The 18,015-nt window shown below is 33.0% G+C and overlaps 1 protein-coding gene across 1 annotated transcript; it reads right to left on the bottom strand.

The window, feature by feature from the left end:
- Nucleotides 1–4,571: 4,571 nt before the first annotated feature.
- On the bottom strand, nucleotides 4,572–6,280 carry LOC127743072 (uncharacterized). The gene is made up of 3 exons (XM_052255725.1): nucleotides 5,581–6,280; nucleotides 5,414–5,495; nucleotides 4,572–5,301 (listed from the first exon to the last, which is right to left on the bottom strand). Exons 1-3 carry the CDS (start codon nucleotides 6,278–6,280, stop codon nucleotides 4,572–4,574), a joined length of 1,512 nt encoding a protein of 503 aa, XP_052111685.1.
- Nucleotides 6,281–18,015: the final 11,735 nt, after the last annotated feature.

Genomic DNA, 18,015 nt, shown 5'->3' on the forward strand with positions numbered 1-18,015 from the left:
TCTTGGAAATTTTTTTTTTTTAGTATTAGAAGTTTGTTGGATGGAAAAGATTGGATCGACTTGAATTGAATTCCAAGTCAGCGACACTACAGCGTCCTAAGACCACGGGTGTTCCCTCACGGACGCCCTTAAATTCATGAGTCATGCATCTTACGTTCTCTTGCGATTTTTGTTTAACTATTGTAAAACTCGGACTACGTAGGTCAAATATTATTTTAATATAAAAATTTATTATTACTTATTTATTAATATTAATAATTATTATTTTTAATTTCTTTTTTTTGGTGACTTTTATTATTTTTAATTTGAAAAGGTTTTTGAAATAAAAATTTATTGTATAAAATATAATATTATTGTATTATTTATTTATAAAGACCGAAATAATCTTATTATTTTTTGAGTTTATATTAATGAATTTCACTTAAATATAAAAGTTATTATGTATATGTGTTTGAAGAAAGGATTAATCTCTACATACATACAAGTGATTCTATTATGTAAGTCTTACAAGTTCTTTAATTGATATTATGCTCAAACGCGCCTCTAACAGATTTTTTATTTTTGAAAGAATTCTGTTTCTTTTTTCCAATTTCTTGCCTTCTTTTTCTCCTTCTTCATTTACGTGCTTTTCTCTATGTTCTCTTTCTTCGTTATTCTCGATTTTCATTATTTTTTGACATCAAACTCTGAAATCGTTTTATCGTTTTTGAAGTGTTTCATCTCCATCGTCGTGTTTTTCCTCGTTCTTCTTTTGATTTTGCAACATTATGTATTCTTTTCTTCTTTGTTTAATTTTTTCCTCCAAAAAAGAATTATGAGAATATGAAATAAAAATATGAAGAAGAAGAAGCAGCAGAAGATGAGGAAGGAGAAAGAAGAAGAGTTCTGAATTATGCATAAGGTGTACTTCAACGAATTTTGGGTCTATTTTTTAAATCCTTTGGGTATATTTCTGTAATCCTTTGAGTGTATTTCTGTAACCGTTTGGGTATATTTCTATAATCCTTTGGGTGTATTTCTGAAGTTCCATTATTTTCAAAACGATTTCAAAGCTTGATTTCAGAAATCATGAAAATCGAAAAAAAAACGAAGCAAGAATACCAGTAATAAATCCAGGTAAAACAACGAATGAAAAGGAGAAGAGAGAACGCACGAAGGAGATCGAACAAATTTGGCAAGAAACTTGTTTTCATGGAGGAAGAATAGTCGTTCATAATGCATGGTGAGTAGCGTGTTTAGGAAACATAAAGTGGTTGAATAACGTGCGTGTATTTACTCTTGAATGTGGGAGTATAATGCGCGTGTGTTTGGTTGAGCTTGTGCCAACTTATAAGACTTATAAACCAAAAAGACTTGTATGTGTAGTAAGCCTCTTAAATAAATATTATTACTTCGTTACTGTTATAAATCCAAACAAATTAAAACTTTCATAAAAATAGTTTATATTCTAATTATACATACAATAAATATTAACTATAAACAATAAATCCACAAAAAACAGTAAGATTTGAAATGTATTATAGTTTGATTTAACTCTCCACCAAATCCATCACACAGTCACACACCAACACCAAATTAAGAATAATAGAAAGACTTAGTTTTTTATGTCCAATTCTAATATACTCAAAATAACACCAATTTTATTGGAGCTAAACAATTAGCAAGCAATAATAACAATATACATTAAGACTTGGAATGAAGATTTCTCGGTCACCGTAAATTTATAATGTCAAGAAAATCAAACCTATAAATTGGATTTTTGTTTAATTTGTTGGATAACTGTGTTGACACGCCAGCCATAACATTTCAGTAGTAACTAATACACTTAATTAAAAAAAATTAAGGATACGGGTAAAATACTATATTTTGTCTCTAATTTTTTTATTTTATTAAAATAATTTTAATATTTAATTTTATTTTTTACATTTTTAATTTTATAAAAGTATCCGCAAATAATTTAAGTATTACATTACTCAAGTCAACGATTTAGGCATAATTAACATCTAAAAATAATTTTAACATAAATTAAAAATATTATACATAAACATTAAGAATAATATAAAAATAAATAAATACTTAAAATAGTATATGAAATTTGAGATTGTCTTTAAATTGGGTTTTTAAGTTTTAATCAATTCAATTTAGTCCCTCATATTTTTAAATGTTACTCACATTTTTCTTTGTGGCGATTTCTATTAATAAAAATTTCCACTCAACAAAAATAGCAACGTTAATTTTGGAGAACTTGAGACTCGTTTTAGGTTTTATAAGCAATTGAAAGAGCTATATTGAGCAAGAAACAAATTTCGTCAAGTTATTTAATTATGAGACCCGTTATATATTTAATTTTTTTTACAATTAAATCTAATTAAATTAGTCTAAATTTAACAAAAGATCAATTTTATTATACATAGCATGTACACACGTATTTCACTAACACAAATGAAACATTCACTTCACAAACGTTTTGTGTGTCGATTTTAAAAAGTATGAAAAATGGTTCCTATCTTCTTGCGTTTTCTCCTTTTTTTATTGGTGTTATTATTTTTGTTTTTTCTTTTCTTTTTTTATTTATGTTATTGTTGTCATTTATTCTTTTTTTTCTTCTCTTTTTTTTTAGCTTTATTTCTCTCAAAAGAGTAAAACAAAAAGAATTATAAGAAAATGAAAATAAGAAGGAGAAGATAAAGAAAAAAAAAGATAAAAGGAAAGAAGAAAATAAAGTAGAAAATGAGAAAGAAGAAGAAGAGTTTTGAATTATCTCGAATTTATCAAAACAAATAACACCGAAATTTTTTAACAATAACACATATATTTCTTAGTTTTTACACTGAAATTTTGCTACAAAAGTATAAAAATGTCTTTTTTTAATTCTGTATTTTTTATTCTTTTTTCTTTCTTTATTTTTCCTGTTGCTCTTATTTCTTCTTTTAAGAACATCGTTTCTCGTATTAGATTTGAATGAACATGTGTATTACAATTTTATTTAGTTGAATGAATGTATGTTCCTCTTTTTTTTACTGATTTTGCAGCATTATGTGTTTCTTCTTCTTCTTTGTTTGTTTTTTTTCTTATTTTTATTCTTGTTAAGAGAGTAAAACAAGAATAATAATGAAAATGTAAAACAAGAAGGAGAAGATGAATAAGAAAAGAAGAAGATGATGATGATGATAAAAAAGAAGAAAGATGAGAAAGAATTTTGAGTTATCATTAAGTAATTTCGTGTATTTTGGATTTAAATAAGCTTTAGAATAATCTTTGTAGAATTTTCTAACTTTTTCAAGCGTGTTAAAGTTATTTTTTTAAGTAAAAGAGCTCAACACACTAATGTGGAGCAAAAAGCAATAAACTGTATAAACAAGTAGGCAACTCCAAATGGTATCATAACCAAAATAACAGAAATCCTCATGTCATCTCCGGCATAGCCATCAATAACACTAGGAATATACACCCCTCTACTCGTCGCAGCTAAGTATGGTCATGTTGATGATATCTTCTACGCCTTTACTTTTATTCTGAAATATCCTTCTATTTCTCTCCATTCAAATATGCCAAATGATCGCACAAAAGCACCTCAAACGCTCCTTCCGATCCTCTTTTCTACACAGCTCATCTGTCCAACTTAGGAAGTGGTCCTTCACTAACTCCAGGAACGACCAGTGCTGGCCAAACACAGATATTCAAGTACTCCACACCTGCCAAGCAAATTCACAGCCAAAAAACAAGTGATGTACTTGCTCAACATCCTTATTACATAAAACACAACTCTTATCATCCTGGCTAATAATCCCGAACCGACTTAGCCATTCCTTGATATTCACCCTGCCTACCAGGACAAACCAAGCAAACAGCTCCACCCTCGGTGGTACCAACCCTTTCCATATGGTCTTTGTGAAGCTGTAACTGATAACGTCTTCTGATAGCATTCCTTCTTGTAGCACCTGCAAAAAGGAGTTAGTCAAAAATATACCAAGTCTATTATATTTTCACACAACTTTATCCTCCCTATTATTCACTTGCCTTACAGGTCTCAAAACCTCATGTAACTGACTCAAAAGGTCTAACTCCCACTGAAACAGCTCTCACCTCCATTGAAAGTTCCAAACCCATTCTAACCCATCCCAAAACCCACACTCCCCAATAACCGAATCACATTTGTTTGAAATAGAGAAAAGCCTGGGGAGCCGATCTTTTAAGGATCCACAATGTGGCCAAACATCCTTCCAAAACCGAGTTCACCGTCCATCACCAATCTCCATAGCCAGACCGGTAATCATCTTATCCCTTAGATGTGGCTCCTTAATTTGTATATGGCAAATATCTTTCTATGGGCCTCCTCTAGTGCGCAGTACCTGAGTAGACAATAGCTCATTTGGCCTCAGATTATTACAGGAACAGACCACCTTCTTCCACAGCGGGCACTCTTCTTTAGCAAAGCGCCACCACTACTTAAACAACAGTGCAGTGTTACGAATCATAGCGTCTCCAACTCCCAATCCACCTAACTTTTTAGGGGCTTGCACCAACTCCATTCTCACCAATGCCATACCATTCCTCCCATCCTCCTTACTTCATAGAAATCTTCTCTGTAATGAAATTAACTTCTTAGCAACTGGCTTCGGCATCTTGTATAAACTCAAATAATACACTGGCAAGCTGTTCAAGACTGATTTGATAAGCACTACCTTTCCCGCTTTGTTTAGCACCTTAGTTTTCCAAAGGCTTAGTTTGTCTTCCACCTTATCGGTTATAGGCTTCCAGGTCTTAACCAGCCTTGGATTAGCTCCTAAGGGGATTCCAAGGTACTTAACAGGGAGGGTATCTTCCTTACAACCCCACAAACTACACATATGTTGTACCCACAGCTCTTCAAAATTGATTGGAATCAAACTGGATTTTTCGTAATTAATACTGAGTCCAGACATTAACTCAAACCATCGTAGCAGCCACTTGTAATTCTTCATAGTCTCATTTTCTGGTGGGTAAAACAGAATAGTGTCATCAGCAAACTGAAGGTGTGATAGCTCCACACTGTCTCGACCAACCACCAGGGGGAAAATACGTCCGATCCTGACTGCTTCACCCACCATTCGATGCAGAACATCCACAACCAGCACAAAAAGAAAAGGAAAAAGCGGGTCACCTTGTCTCAAGCCCCTTTCCATTTTAAACGGTTTAGATGGCGAACCATTAATCAAGACTGATATAGAAGCTGTGGTCACACACTCCATAACCCACGCCCTCCACCTACGCCCAAATTCTATCTTTTGCAGCACAATATCCACAAAACTTCTCTTGACCCTGTCATATGCTTTTTAAAAATCTAACTTGATTATGGCTGCCTCCTTCTTTCTCCTTGTAAGCCAGTGCACTGTTTCACAGGCTCTGAGAACCCCATCATAAATTTTCATACCCTTCACAAACGCACTCTGAGTCTCCCCTACTAATCCTGGCATCACTACTCTCATCCTCATAACTAGCACCTTCGAGATAATCTTGTACACACATCCAACCATACTAATAGGTCTGAGGTCTTTAATCTCTTTCGCACCAATGAACTTAGGGGCCAACGCCACCCACATAATATTAGAATCTGCCGGTAACTTGGATTCTGAAAGAATCCCATCACAAATGCCGTAAATTCTGCCCCAATCTTATCCCAACACCTTTTTATGAAATTCATGTTGTACCCATCACAACCTGGCACCTTCGATGACTCACAATCCCACACTGCCTCTCTAATTTCCTCAGTCGAATGCATCGCCTCCAAGGTCATATATTCTTCCTCATCTATCCTTTTCACCAAACCATCTCTGAACCCCAACAAAGGAGAGCTTCCCTGATGATACAGATCTTTATAAAACTCTCTAACGGCTATTTTTATTCTAGCTTGGTTCCTAACCAATCTATCATTAACTATCAGAGCATCAATCCGATTATTCCTCCTTCTTGCCGACGCTATATGGTGAAAGTATCTTGTGTTCCTGTCCATTTCCTTTGCTTGTCGAGATCGAGACATTTGCTTCCAGTGAATTTCTTTCCTGACATACCACCTCTCACAACAAGTAACTAATGCCTTCCTTCTAGCCTCCATAGTTCCATCATACACTCCATTACTTACCATGCCATCTCCCTTTTTTATCTCTTCCTCAAGCTTCAAGATCTTCTTGTCCATCTCACCAAAGTTGTCTTTATGCCATCTTCCCAAAGGTCCCGTCAATGCCTTCATTATTTCTGTAAACTGCAACTCCCTTAACCCTCTCCATTCCTCCTTAACCATTCTAAGAAAACCTTCATGTGTAAACCACGAATCCAGGCTTCAAAAAGGCCTAGGACCTCCCCTCATCCTCTTATCTTCGATAATAATAGAGCAGTGATCTGACAAGCCCCTTGGTTCGCCTCTTAACCAAGTCTCAGGGAACTCTTTCATCCATTCTACACTAACCATAGCTCTATCAATTCGACTGCACGAACGACCTCGAAACCACCTAAACTTGCAGTCTATAAGTGGCAGATCTATTAAGTGCATATCGTGCATCCAAGACTTGAATTCTCCTGTAGACAGAGGTAAGTTAACGATGCCTTTCCGTTCCTCCACATTCACTATCGCATTAAAGTCTCCCATAAAACAGCAAGGTACCTGACACAGCCCAGCAATGTAACTCAACTCCTCCCACACATAACTCTTCTCCTCCCTATTATGTGCACCATAGACCAAGAAAAAAGCATAGTGGAAGCTATTCTTTAGCAAGACACCTTCAACGCATAACCATATTTCTCCTTTATAGTAATTATTCAATTTAAAAAATATGTCATCCCATATCATCAAAAGACCACCAAATGCACCATCCAACCCTACATATTCCCACCCCGCCCCAACATTTCCCCAAATCCTTTCAACGTCAAATCTAGTCACAACCTGTCTTTTAGTCTCAATCAAACCTACCATGCTCAAGTTATTTTTCTTTTTTAAATCCTTCACCATTCTCATCTTTCCGTCACCCCGTAACCCCCTAACATTCCAAGAACTAAAAGTCATTTAGAACTATATTCACACACCTATTTTTTAGTTTTGGGTCTGCACCGCCTCATCTTTGCCTTTTGTTTTGCCATTTTTCTCTTTTGTGCTATTTCTTCGTTTTGCGCTTGAAGAATTGCCATGATGTCATCTTCTTCATTATACAACAAGCACCCGATTCCCTCGCCAGCTCCCAGGTCAATCTGTTTTCCAACATTTGCTCCTCAAAGCACTGAGAGTCACTGTCCCCATTCTCTTTAGCACAATGTCCTTGCCCCGGTCCAACACCTCCACAACCTTTCCCAACCCCTCCAACAACCCCACTACCTCCACTTTGGTCCTGAAAATTTCCTGACCAGCCCCCAGCGCAGCATGGTTCCCGTCTTGGTCCCCATGCGCTGCAGCCGCATCATTCTCCAGAGACAGATCCACGAACGACTCGCCCTCCACCGCAGCACCGTCATCAACTCCAACCGCCCTTACTCTAACCACCATCCGTTTCGCGCCGCCAAAGGCTTCATCTTCCACGAACCGACTTGGTGAGACTGCTGCTCCACCGGTCAGACCAGCCCCATCGGTTTTCCATCACCAGCTTCTCTAGTAGATTGAGTGCGGCCATCCCCACCACGGACCAGGAACCTTTCCCGATCTGCTGGCCGAAGGCTTCCACTGTTTTCGTCTCCGACGTAGCGGTCACCGTCCCCTTCAACCGAGATCACGCCATCTAGTTCCCGTTGGTGCTGCACAGGAGAAAGAAGATGTTTCGAGCTCCCATCCCCCACCGGGTTGTGTCCAACAGCCGAAGAGGCAAGGCCCAGCCAGCTGGACCCATCTTCCCTATCAGTGCTATTCTTTTTTCCTAGCCCAGCCCGTAAAATAGCCTTCTTTTTCTTTTTATTATTTTGTTTCTCCTTTTTTGTAACCCTATTCAGCCCATTGCACATAGAACCAAAATCACATGTAACTGTCCTATCCGAGTCTGCTTTATAGTTAGCACCGTTTCCAACTCCAAAAGTAGAAATCCCTTGATTGTTGCCACTAACGACTTGATAAATTACTATTTTCTGGCAATTGCGATTGGTACTACATTTAAACCATTCATTCAAAATATCATTCGAAATGACTAATATGTCCTTGTCATCATCCTCCTCTCCCTGTTGCACCACCATCATCAACCCTTCATCATGGCCTTCCTCCTTTGATGGGTTCGGTTACCTTCTCTGCCCGGTATCCTTTGTTGTACTTGGTTTTGTTATATCATGGTTTAAAATCTCAAAGTTGGTGATGTCATTATCATAGAAAACCCCTTGCACTGTGCAGTACATGCATCATGACTAACCTCTTTCACCAAGACGTCATAGTCCCTGGAACCAACAGTGAGACAAATTCTTTCCTGAATCACTTCCATGACACAAGTATCAATCTGCACACGACCTACCGTCAACGTGCTGCACAATGCTATCTCCTTTGCACATTCAACAACCGCTCCCCACTAGCCTCATATCAATTTGAAGGTAAGTGATAAATCACTATTTTATGGTTTATATTGTGTTTTATTGAGTGATTTTATCAAGCTTTTCACCCACTTATTCATATGATTTGCATGTATTTACAATTCCTTCCTAAAAATATCCTATGATTAATAACTTGCTTCCTAAGGACCTTTTTCACGCGGTCGCATGGCTCACGCGACCGCGCAAAATAGAAGGAATTACCATGACGCGCTCGCGTGCCTGACGCGACCGCGCGGATTGGAAGCTGCACGAACGACGCGAAAGCGTGGACGACGCGCACGCATGGTACGAGAAATGCTGAGTGACGCGAACGCGTAGACGACGCGAACGCGTGACGAGCGCGATCTGCAGAATTACAGAAGTCGCTGGCACAGATTTCGGGCCGCATTTTAACCCAGTTTTCGGCCCAGAAACACAGATTAAAGTCCGAGAACATGCAGAGACTCAAGACATCAATTCATATCAGATCATAATTCAATTTTAGGTTTTAGATGTAGTTTTTAGAGAGAGAGGCTCTCTCCTCTCTCTTAGGATTTAGGATTAGGATTAGGATTTCAACTTCTTCATCACAGGTTCAATGTTCCTTTAATTTATTTTATACTTTTATTTATTACTTTAGTTGATTACTTGATGTTGCCAATTTGGCTTATGGATTTCTATGTTCAATCTAACTTTCTATTTAATATAATTTGAGGTACTTTCAGATCTATGATTTGTTTCTTTTATTTATGATATAAATAATTTAGATTTTTCTACTTTTTGGCTCTGGTTGATTAATTGGTGACTCTTGAGTTATCAAACTCATTATTGACTGAAAATTGGAATTCTTCAAGAATTAATTTGGGTTCCACTAACTCTAGCCTTTTCCAAGGAAAGACTAGGACTTGAGGAATTAAAATTAATTCATCCACTTAACTTACCTTCATAGTTAGAGGTTGACTTAGTGGGAGAAAAATCCAATTCTCATCACAATTGATAAGGATAACTGGGATAGGACTTCCAGTTCTCATACCTTGCCAAGAGCTTTACTAATTATTATTTTGACGACTTGTTATTTTATATTACTTGTTCAACCCTTTTGAAAACCCCAAAATATACCTTTGCATAACCAATAATAAGAACATACCTCCCTGCAATTCCTTGAGAAGACGACCCGATGTTTAAATACTCAGTTATCAATTTTAAAGGGGTTTGTTACTTGTGACAACCAAACGTTTGCACGAAGGGATTTCTGCTGGTTTAGGAACTATATCTACAATGCGATTATTTTTATAAAATTCTTTACTAGCAAAAATCCTAACGTCAGTAAGCGTGTTAAAAGTTATCCTAACCTTTAGCACAAGCTTCTCATCAACATCTCACAGAAACTGAAAATATACTGAAAATATTTTTAAAATATACCAATTTATAATTTCAAATACATTAAAATTGGGAACGAAATATATTCATCAAAATAATAATTCGGATTCAGAACTAGTACATTACATTCAAATTCAAATCATCAACCATGAATAGCAATTTTTATCAACAAAAACAAAATTATTCAACTACAGAATCATAAACTTCTAATGAACTACATTAACAAAATTTGAATCACATCTCAACTACTTGATTTGATTCAAAATAATAATACAATTCGTCCTGGTTCAATTGGCAGCCTGAACTTAAAAATGCACCGAAAGCATTTCCAAAAATACACCAATTTATAATTCCAAATACACTGAAATTGGGAACGGAACATATTCATCAAAAATAATAATTCTTATTCAGAACTCATACATTACATTCAAATCAAACCATCAACCATAAACAACAATTTTCACAAACAAAAACAAAATTATTCAACTACAGAATCATAAACTACTAACGAACTACATTAACTAGATTCGAACTACACCTCAACCACTTGATTCGATTCAAAACAATAATACAATTCGTCATAGTTCAATTAACAGTCTGAACTTGAAAATACAGCGAAAGCATTTTCAAAATACGTCGATTTATAATTCCAAATACACCGAAACTATGAATGGAACAGATTCATCAAAATAATAATTCAGATTCATAATCCGTACATTACATTCAAATTCAAACAATCAACCATGGACAATAATTTTCACAAACAACAACAAAAGTATTCAACTACAGAAGTATGAACTACTAACGAACTATATTAACTAGATTCGAACCACACTTTAGCCACTTGATTCGATTCAAAACAATAATCTAATTCACTCTGGTTTAATTGACAGTGTGAACTTGAATCATTCATTGTCTTCAAAAAGAACTTTGATCCAAATATTCAGATAAAAGAGCATTGATCTTGAATGAAGAGAACATAGAAAAGGAAGAGAAACGCAGAGATGGAAGAGAACGTTAAAAAATACAGAAAATTGTTGAGAAAATTCGAAAAAGAAAATGAAATTCCCATGAAAAAGGCAGTTATATATATTTGTATGTTAAGTCAAAAGTTTGTTAGAAGTAGTAACGCATAGAACTGATAAAAGTGAATTAAGTTAAAGCTACTTCATTAGACTTAATTAGTTAAATAACTTGCATGTAGAGATTAATTCTTTAATTATTATCCCTCTACCATGGACCATGGTGTTCTCTAGGCCAAGTAGATCATTTTGTTAAAAGTTAACAACGATCATACCAGAGACAAACGTAAATTATGTTTAAAAATTTGAGGGTTGAATCGAGTAAATTGAAATTTAAAAGAGACCAATTTAAAAATAATAATAAATTTTAAAGACTATTTTAAAATTTTACTTTGAGAGAGAGAGAGAGAGAGAGAGAGAGGTCTTAATTCTATCTCAAATTTTGACGCATCCTTTAAATAGATGCAAATCGCTTGTCTTTGTCAAAAAAAAAATCGCTAGTCTCTGGTCTAGTGTACATTTTTCATCTTTCTACTTTATTCTATCATCAATATTAATCTACGTTCTTCGGATTAACAATTTTCCGTAATTTGAATATCATGTATATATTTGGAATACAATTTATAATTGTTCTTGTATGGATACCTGATGGGAGAGCTCGGTCCCTGGGAGTCGACGCCGAGTTGTTATCTTCGGTGCTGACATTTGAGATTTTGTGGAAGTCCGAGCTTTTCTCCAAGGAGATGTCCAATTGCGCAGAGCGTGAGCAAGGAACAAGGAGGGAGTGTACCTGCAAAGGCACTCCGAAGATTAAGTCAGTATTGAGAATTCAATGTCCCCTTTGAAGATAAAATATCATACCTTTATAGGTGAGATAAAATAGGTCAGTTACATTTCTATTGATCATCTGAATTGAAGAGCAATTAATAGGTTTTAACAAGTGATAATGTCTGATTGTAACGTATAATGCCGAGTTATAACGTAAAGTGCCGAGTTATGGTGCATAATGCCGAGTTATTGTATATAATGCCGAATTATGACATCGGATTTGTAACGGTCGTATCATAGCCCCCAAGCTTAGCCTGGCTATATTTTGATAAAGCAGGTTGAGCTTTTTTTTTAGTTATAACTCGGCGATTTGAGTTATAGGTATAGAGCCCCCAGATCAACTTACTTTATTAAAATAATGAATAATTTGAATTTTCAGACGTAATTTGAAGTTAATGTGTATTGGAAAGTGTAGTAGTCTTGTCATTGATTGTGCCTTTGATTTTTCCATTGAAATTTTGAACCGTTGATTTAATAGATGCAACGGTTAGGTTTTTTCATGGAACCGAGTAGTTAATTTGAATAGTTGCTGAGACGATGTTGATAAAAGTGAATTGGTTGGGCAAGAATATTGAGTTAATTCACCGTTGTTTGGTGATTTGATTGCGCATGTGTAAACGATGCGACTTTGAATTGAAGAGTTGTCGCGAATGGATAAGTGTTTGTACTTGTATGATATGTGATTGAGTTTGTTGACTGTTTATAGTCATAGTTCGGAATTGAAGACTGAGTTTGATTGCGCATGTGTAAACGATGCGACTTTGAATTGAAGAATTATCGCAAATGGATAATTGATTGAAGATTGTGTTTGATTGCGCATGTGTAAACGATGCGACTTTGAATTGAAGATTTATCTCGAATGGATAATTGATTGAAGATCGTTGATAGTCATAGTTCGGAAGATAGTTGATATAGATTTGACAAAGAGTGATAATGATTGATATAGCTCGGATAATTATTGATATAAATCTGAAAATAAAGATAATAGATATAGATTTGAAAATAGAAAAACAGATATAGGTCAGCGAATAGGGATAACAAATATAGGTCGACAAATAGAGATGACATATATAGGTCGGCAAATAGAGATGACAAATATGGATCGGAAAATAGAGATAACAGATGTTGATCGACAATTAGAGATAATAGATATGCAAATAGAGATGATAGATATGGATCGAAAAATAGATATAACAGATATAGATTGACAAATAGAGATAACAAATATAAATCGACAAATAGAGATGACAGATTTAGATCGGCAAATAGATATAACAGATATAGATCGAAAAATCAGATTTAGATCGGCAGATAGAGATATCAGATATAATTTGGCAAATAGAGATATCAGATATAAATTGACAACTAGAGATAACTGATAAAGATCGGCAAATAGAGATAACAGATATAAATTGGAAAGTAGAGATGACATAAATAGATCGGCAAATAGATATAACAGATGTAGATCAGAAAATCAGATATAGATCGGCAAATAGAGAGATCAGATATAAATTGGCAAATAGAGATATCAGATATAAATTGGCAACTAGAGATAGCTGATAAAGATCGGCAAATACAGATAACATATATAAATTGGAAAGTAGAAATGACATATAGATCAGAAAATCAGATAACAGATATAGATCGGCAAAACAGATATAGATCGACAAATAGATAAACCAGAGATGAATTGAAAAATTAGTGATGACAGATAATGATCGAAAAAATAGATATAGATCGGAAAAACAGATATAGATAGGCAAATAGATATACCAGAGATGAATTGAAAAATAGAGAGATGACAGATAATGGTCGAAAAAACAGATATAGATCGAAAAAACAGATATAGATCGGCAAATATATATAACATAGATGAATTGAAAAATAAAGATGACAGATATTGATCGAAAAAGCAGATGTAGATCGGCAAATAAATATATCAGATGATTTGAAAAATACAGAGATGACAGATAATGATCGAAAAAGCAGATATAGATCGGAAAAATAGATATAGATCGGCAAATAGATAAACCAGAGATGAATTAAAAAATAGAGAGATGACAGATAATGATCGGAAAAACAGATATAGACCGAAAAAACAGATATAGATCGGCAAATAGATATGCCATAGATGAATTGAAAAATAAAGATGACAAATATTGATCGAAAAAGCAGATATAGATCGGCAAATAAATATATCAGATGATTTGAAAAATATAGAGATGACAGATGATGATCGAAAAAGCAGATATAGATCGAAAAAACAGATAAAGATCGGCAAATAGATATACCATAGATGAATCGAAAAATAAAGATGACAAATATTGATCGAAAAAACAGATATAGATCGGCAAATAAATATATCAGATGATTTGAAAAATACAGAGATGACAGATAATGATCAAAAAAGCAGATATAAATCGGAAAAACAGATATAAATCGGCAAAACAGATATAGATCGACAAATAGATAAACCAGAGATGAATTGAAAAATAGAGAGATGACAGATAATGATCGGAAAAACAGATATAGATCGGCCTTTTTCGGGCCTTAATGATTTACTATATGACCTTTGTTTACAAAGGTGCAGGTAAGTTTGAAGCCATTGGAAGGAAATGGGGCCTATAGAAAGAAGGGTGTTTATTTCGATGCCCCACGGTGGGCGCCAATTGTTCTTATATGGATACCTGATGGGAGAGCTCGGTCCCTGGGAGTCAACGCCGAGTTGTTATCTTCGGTGCCGACCTTTGAGATTTTGTGGAAGTCCGAGCTTTTCTCCAAGGAGATGTCCAATTGCGCAGAGCGTGAGTAAGGAACAAGGGGGGAGTGTACCTGCAAAGGCACTCCGAAGATTAAGTCAGTATTGAGAATTCAATGTCCCCTTTGAAGATAAAATATCATACCTTTATAGGTGAGATAAAATAGGTCGGTTACGTTTCTATTGATCATCTGAATTGAAGAGCAATTAATATGTTTTAACAAGTGATAATGTCTGATTGTAACATATAATGTCGAGTTATAGTACATAATGCCGAGTTATTGTATATAATGCCGAATTATGACATCGGATTTGTAACGGTAGTATCAATAATCATTTTTCATTAACACATAAGATGTAGAAGATTATTAAAATGAAAGAATAAGATGGTCAAATGATGAGCACTCACATGATCACATGATGCGTGATCAGTTGAATCGCTCGAGTGAACAACCATCACCAAAAGGAGGTTACGTTTTTTTGTAGATTCAAAATATTTTAAGTAAGAAAATACTTTTAAATGTGCAACCACACAAGGAGGTGCTTAAATGATCCAGACAAATATTTCTAGTCATCATGAGATGATCCAGCTCTTCGTTTTAATATATAGTTTTAATTTAATTAACTCGCGTCCAAAAAATCGTTCATGTGTCTCTATCCATGTATAGCTATAGTGTTTCTGGATTTGCAAACACAACAACCACACACTAGTTAATCATTGTATGCAGTAATGTCACTTCCACAAGTAATAATTACTAGCTAATAACGGCAAATGTTATGAACTTAATCATGACTTTGGTTTAAAAGGAACTTAATCTGCCACAAATCTCGATTGATTAGAAGGGAAATCTGCCACGGATAATTAATTAGGAGCCCCTCCTAAATGTTTGGGCAGTAGTCCCATGTCCATTGCAAACGTCCGTGTATCAAAATAATAATAATAATAATAATAATAATAATAATAATAATAATAATATGGCTTAGAAAATGCAAAATATGAACTATTTTATTAACGTATAATTTTTTTTCGAAATTTATTATCAAAATATTATTTTTTAAATTTGAAACTAATTATCCAAATATTACTTTTTTTTATTAAGTAGCAATTAATTTATTATTTTATTTTTAATTATAATTTATTATAATAATAAAAAAATTAGCATATGATTAATTAATTTTGAAATAATAATATTTTAGTATTAAATTTCAAAAAGATAATACATTATTCGTAGAAAACGAATAAAATCAGACACCGTCCAAAATTGTGAAAAAAAAATCAGTTCCAAAACCTATTTTGCACAAGTAATAAACAAGAGAGCTGAAACTCGTCGAAATGTAGTGATAAAGTTATAGCCATAGGTTTCAACTTGACTTTCGATAAAATAATGCGAATTATTATCTTGTTTAATTAATTGGGTGCAAAAAGCAAATAAAAATGAAAATGTTATTCATATATTAGAATTAATTATCAAAATTAGTTACTTAAATGCATATGTACTTTAATTTATTTTTAATATGTATTTATATTTTAACATATATTTTATACTAATAACTGATTTTAATAATTATTAATAAGTTATAATTCAAATGATATTATCTTTTTATATTTATTTAAGAGATCACAAATTAAATTTTTTTATTTTTAATTAAAAAAAACTGACTTTAATAATTAATTTTAATATATACATAATATAATTGAAAAAAAAATATAGTGAGGTGGTTTCAATTAGGAGCACATGAGTGAATAAGTCAATCTTATAATAATTATCTTGAACCATTTCGTATACAATACTTCAGTAATAACTAAGTGGAAGAGTAGTTTATTATGGTTACATTATTACTCTTTCCTTTAAATATTTGATGATGTGCGTGATGCTATGATGTTTTTAAGAGGGGAAAAGAGTCACTCTCAACCGGCAACAGTGAAATAATGTATCCGGTGAATATTTTTTTTTTATTGAAATAAATTAAATAAAAAAACAAAACAAATAAAATAAAGAAATTGTTTAAATAGATGGATAATCTTATTTTAGATTATTTTTAAATTTTTCCAAAAGTAAAGGAAATTTCACATATAAAAATTGTAATTTTATCGTCATCTTTGTCATAGTGTTTGCTATCGTATTTGTATCTCTCGTAATTAAATAAAAGTCAACATGCCAATTCCAATGCATGATATCTCTTATTTTGAGCACCAATGAATCAATAAACCCAAAACCATCTTGAGTAACAAAATTAAATGCTTCCACACAGTCCGTCTCACAAATAACATCTCGTTGATCCACATTCCAAGCTAAAAGATATCCTCTCCAAATAACAAACAATTTTTCTTGAAAAATACTATTACTCTCAATCATTTCCAAACATCTCCTTTGTCAATTTCCATTACAATTTCTAATAACACAAGTAAAACCAACACTATCACCCGAATCAAAATAACTAGCATCACAATTAGTTTTAAAAATACCAATGTATTCGGTGAATATTCGCATATAATTGTTTTTGTATAAAATTAAAAATTAAAAGTTATTAGATAATAATTTAGTTAAATATATTAAGTTATTTAATAAATTTTTACTAATAATTTTACATAAAAATAAATATATATAGATTTTCGCTATATATATCATGAAAAGATAAAGAAGTTCATAAACGTAATGAATTACGAAATTTTATGGAGCGGACATACATATCTTCTTTTTTAGGTTTGTGAAGTGTACAAAGACAGCCAGACATGGCTAAATAGGTAAATTCGAACAGTCTCCATGCATGAACTGAAAGTTTATTATTTTATTTTATTTTATTTATAATAAAGACTCTCATACTATTGTTTATATTATATAAAGTTAATAGTTAAAAAATTTAGATAATAATTTAGTCAAACTTATTAAATTATCTAATAATTATTAAATATTAATTTTATGTAATTTATTTATTTATTTATTTTAATTTTACAATAAGTGTTCTTAGTTCGTTCAAATTATTCTATTCGTATATACGTTTATAGATATCATCTAAAACTTTATAATTAAAATATTTAAAATTTAATTTTTATTAAAAATGTATTTGAGAGATATACTTAAATATGATTTTAGATTACTTTTGATATTTTTCATAAGTTGTCTACTTAAAAAAAAATTAAATCTTCTTTCCCCCATTTAAATTTGACATGTTTACCTGCGAGTAAATAGTTTTTATCAATTTTTATGTGAATGAAAAAAAAATTAATTTAGAGATCGAGTTTTTTTTTTCTTAATTTTGTATGTACTTTTTAATTAAATATTAAAATTTCAACAAAAAGTTGGATTAGACATATGAATTGTTTTATATCTGTGAAAAAAAAAATTGGTCTATTATATTTGTCAAATTAAAATCATCTTTAGAAAGCCAAATTTCTCTTTTGGATTTTCGCAAATTTTATAATCATTCTTGTCTTTTTTTTTGTCTTAATATTTTATGCTGTTTTTTTTTTTTAACAAAAGTCAAACTATAAACATTTAGTTTATAAAAATTTTA

This window comes from Arachis duranensis, chromosome 10 (assembly GCF_000817695.3).
Source record: "Arachis duranensis cultivar V14167 chromosome 10, aradu.V14167.gnm2.J7QH, whole genome shotgun sequence".
NCBI classification, from domain to species: Eukaryota; Viridiplantae; Streptophyta; class Magnoliopsida; order Fabales; family Fabaceae; genus Arachis; species Arachis duranensis.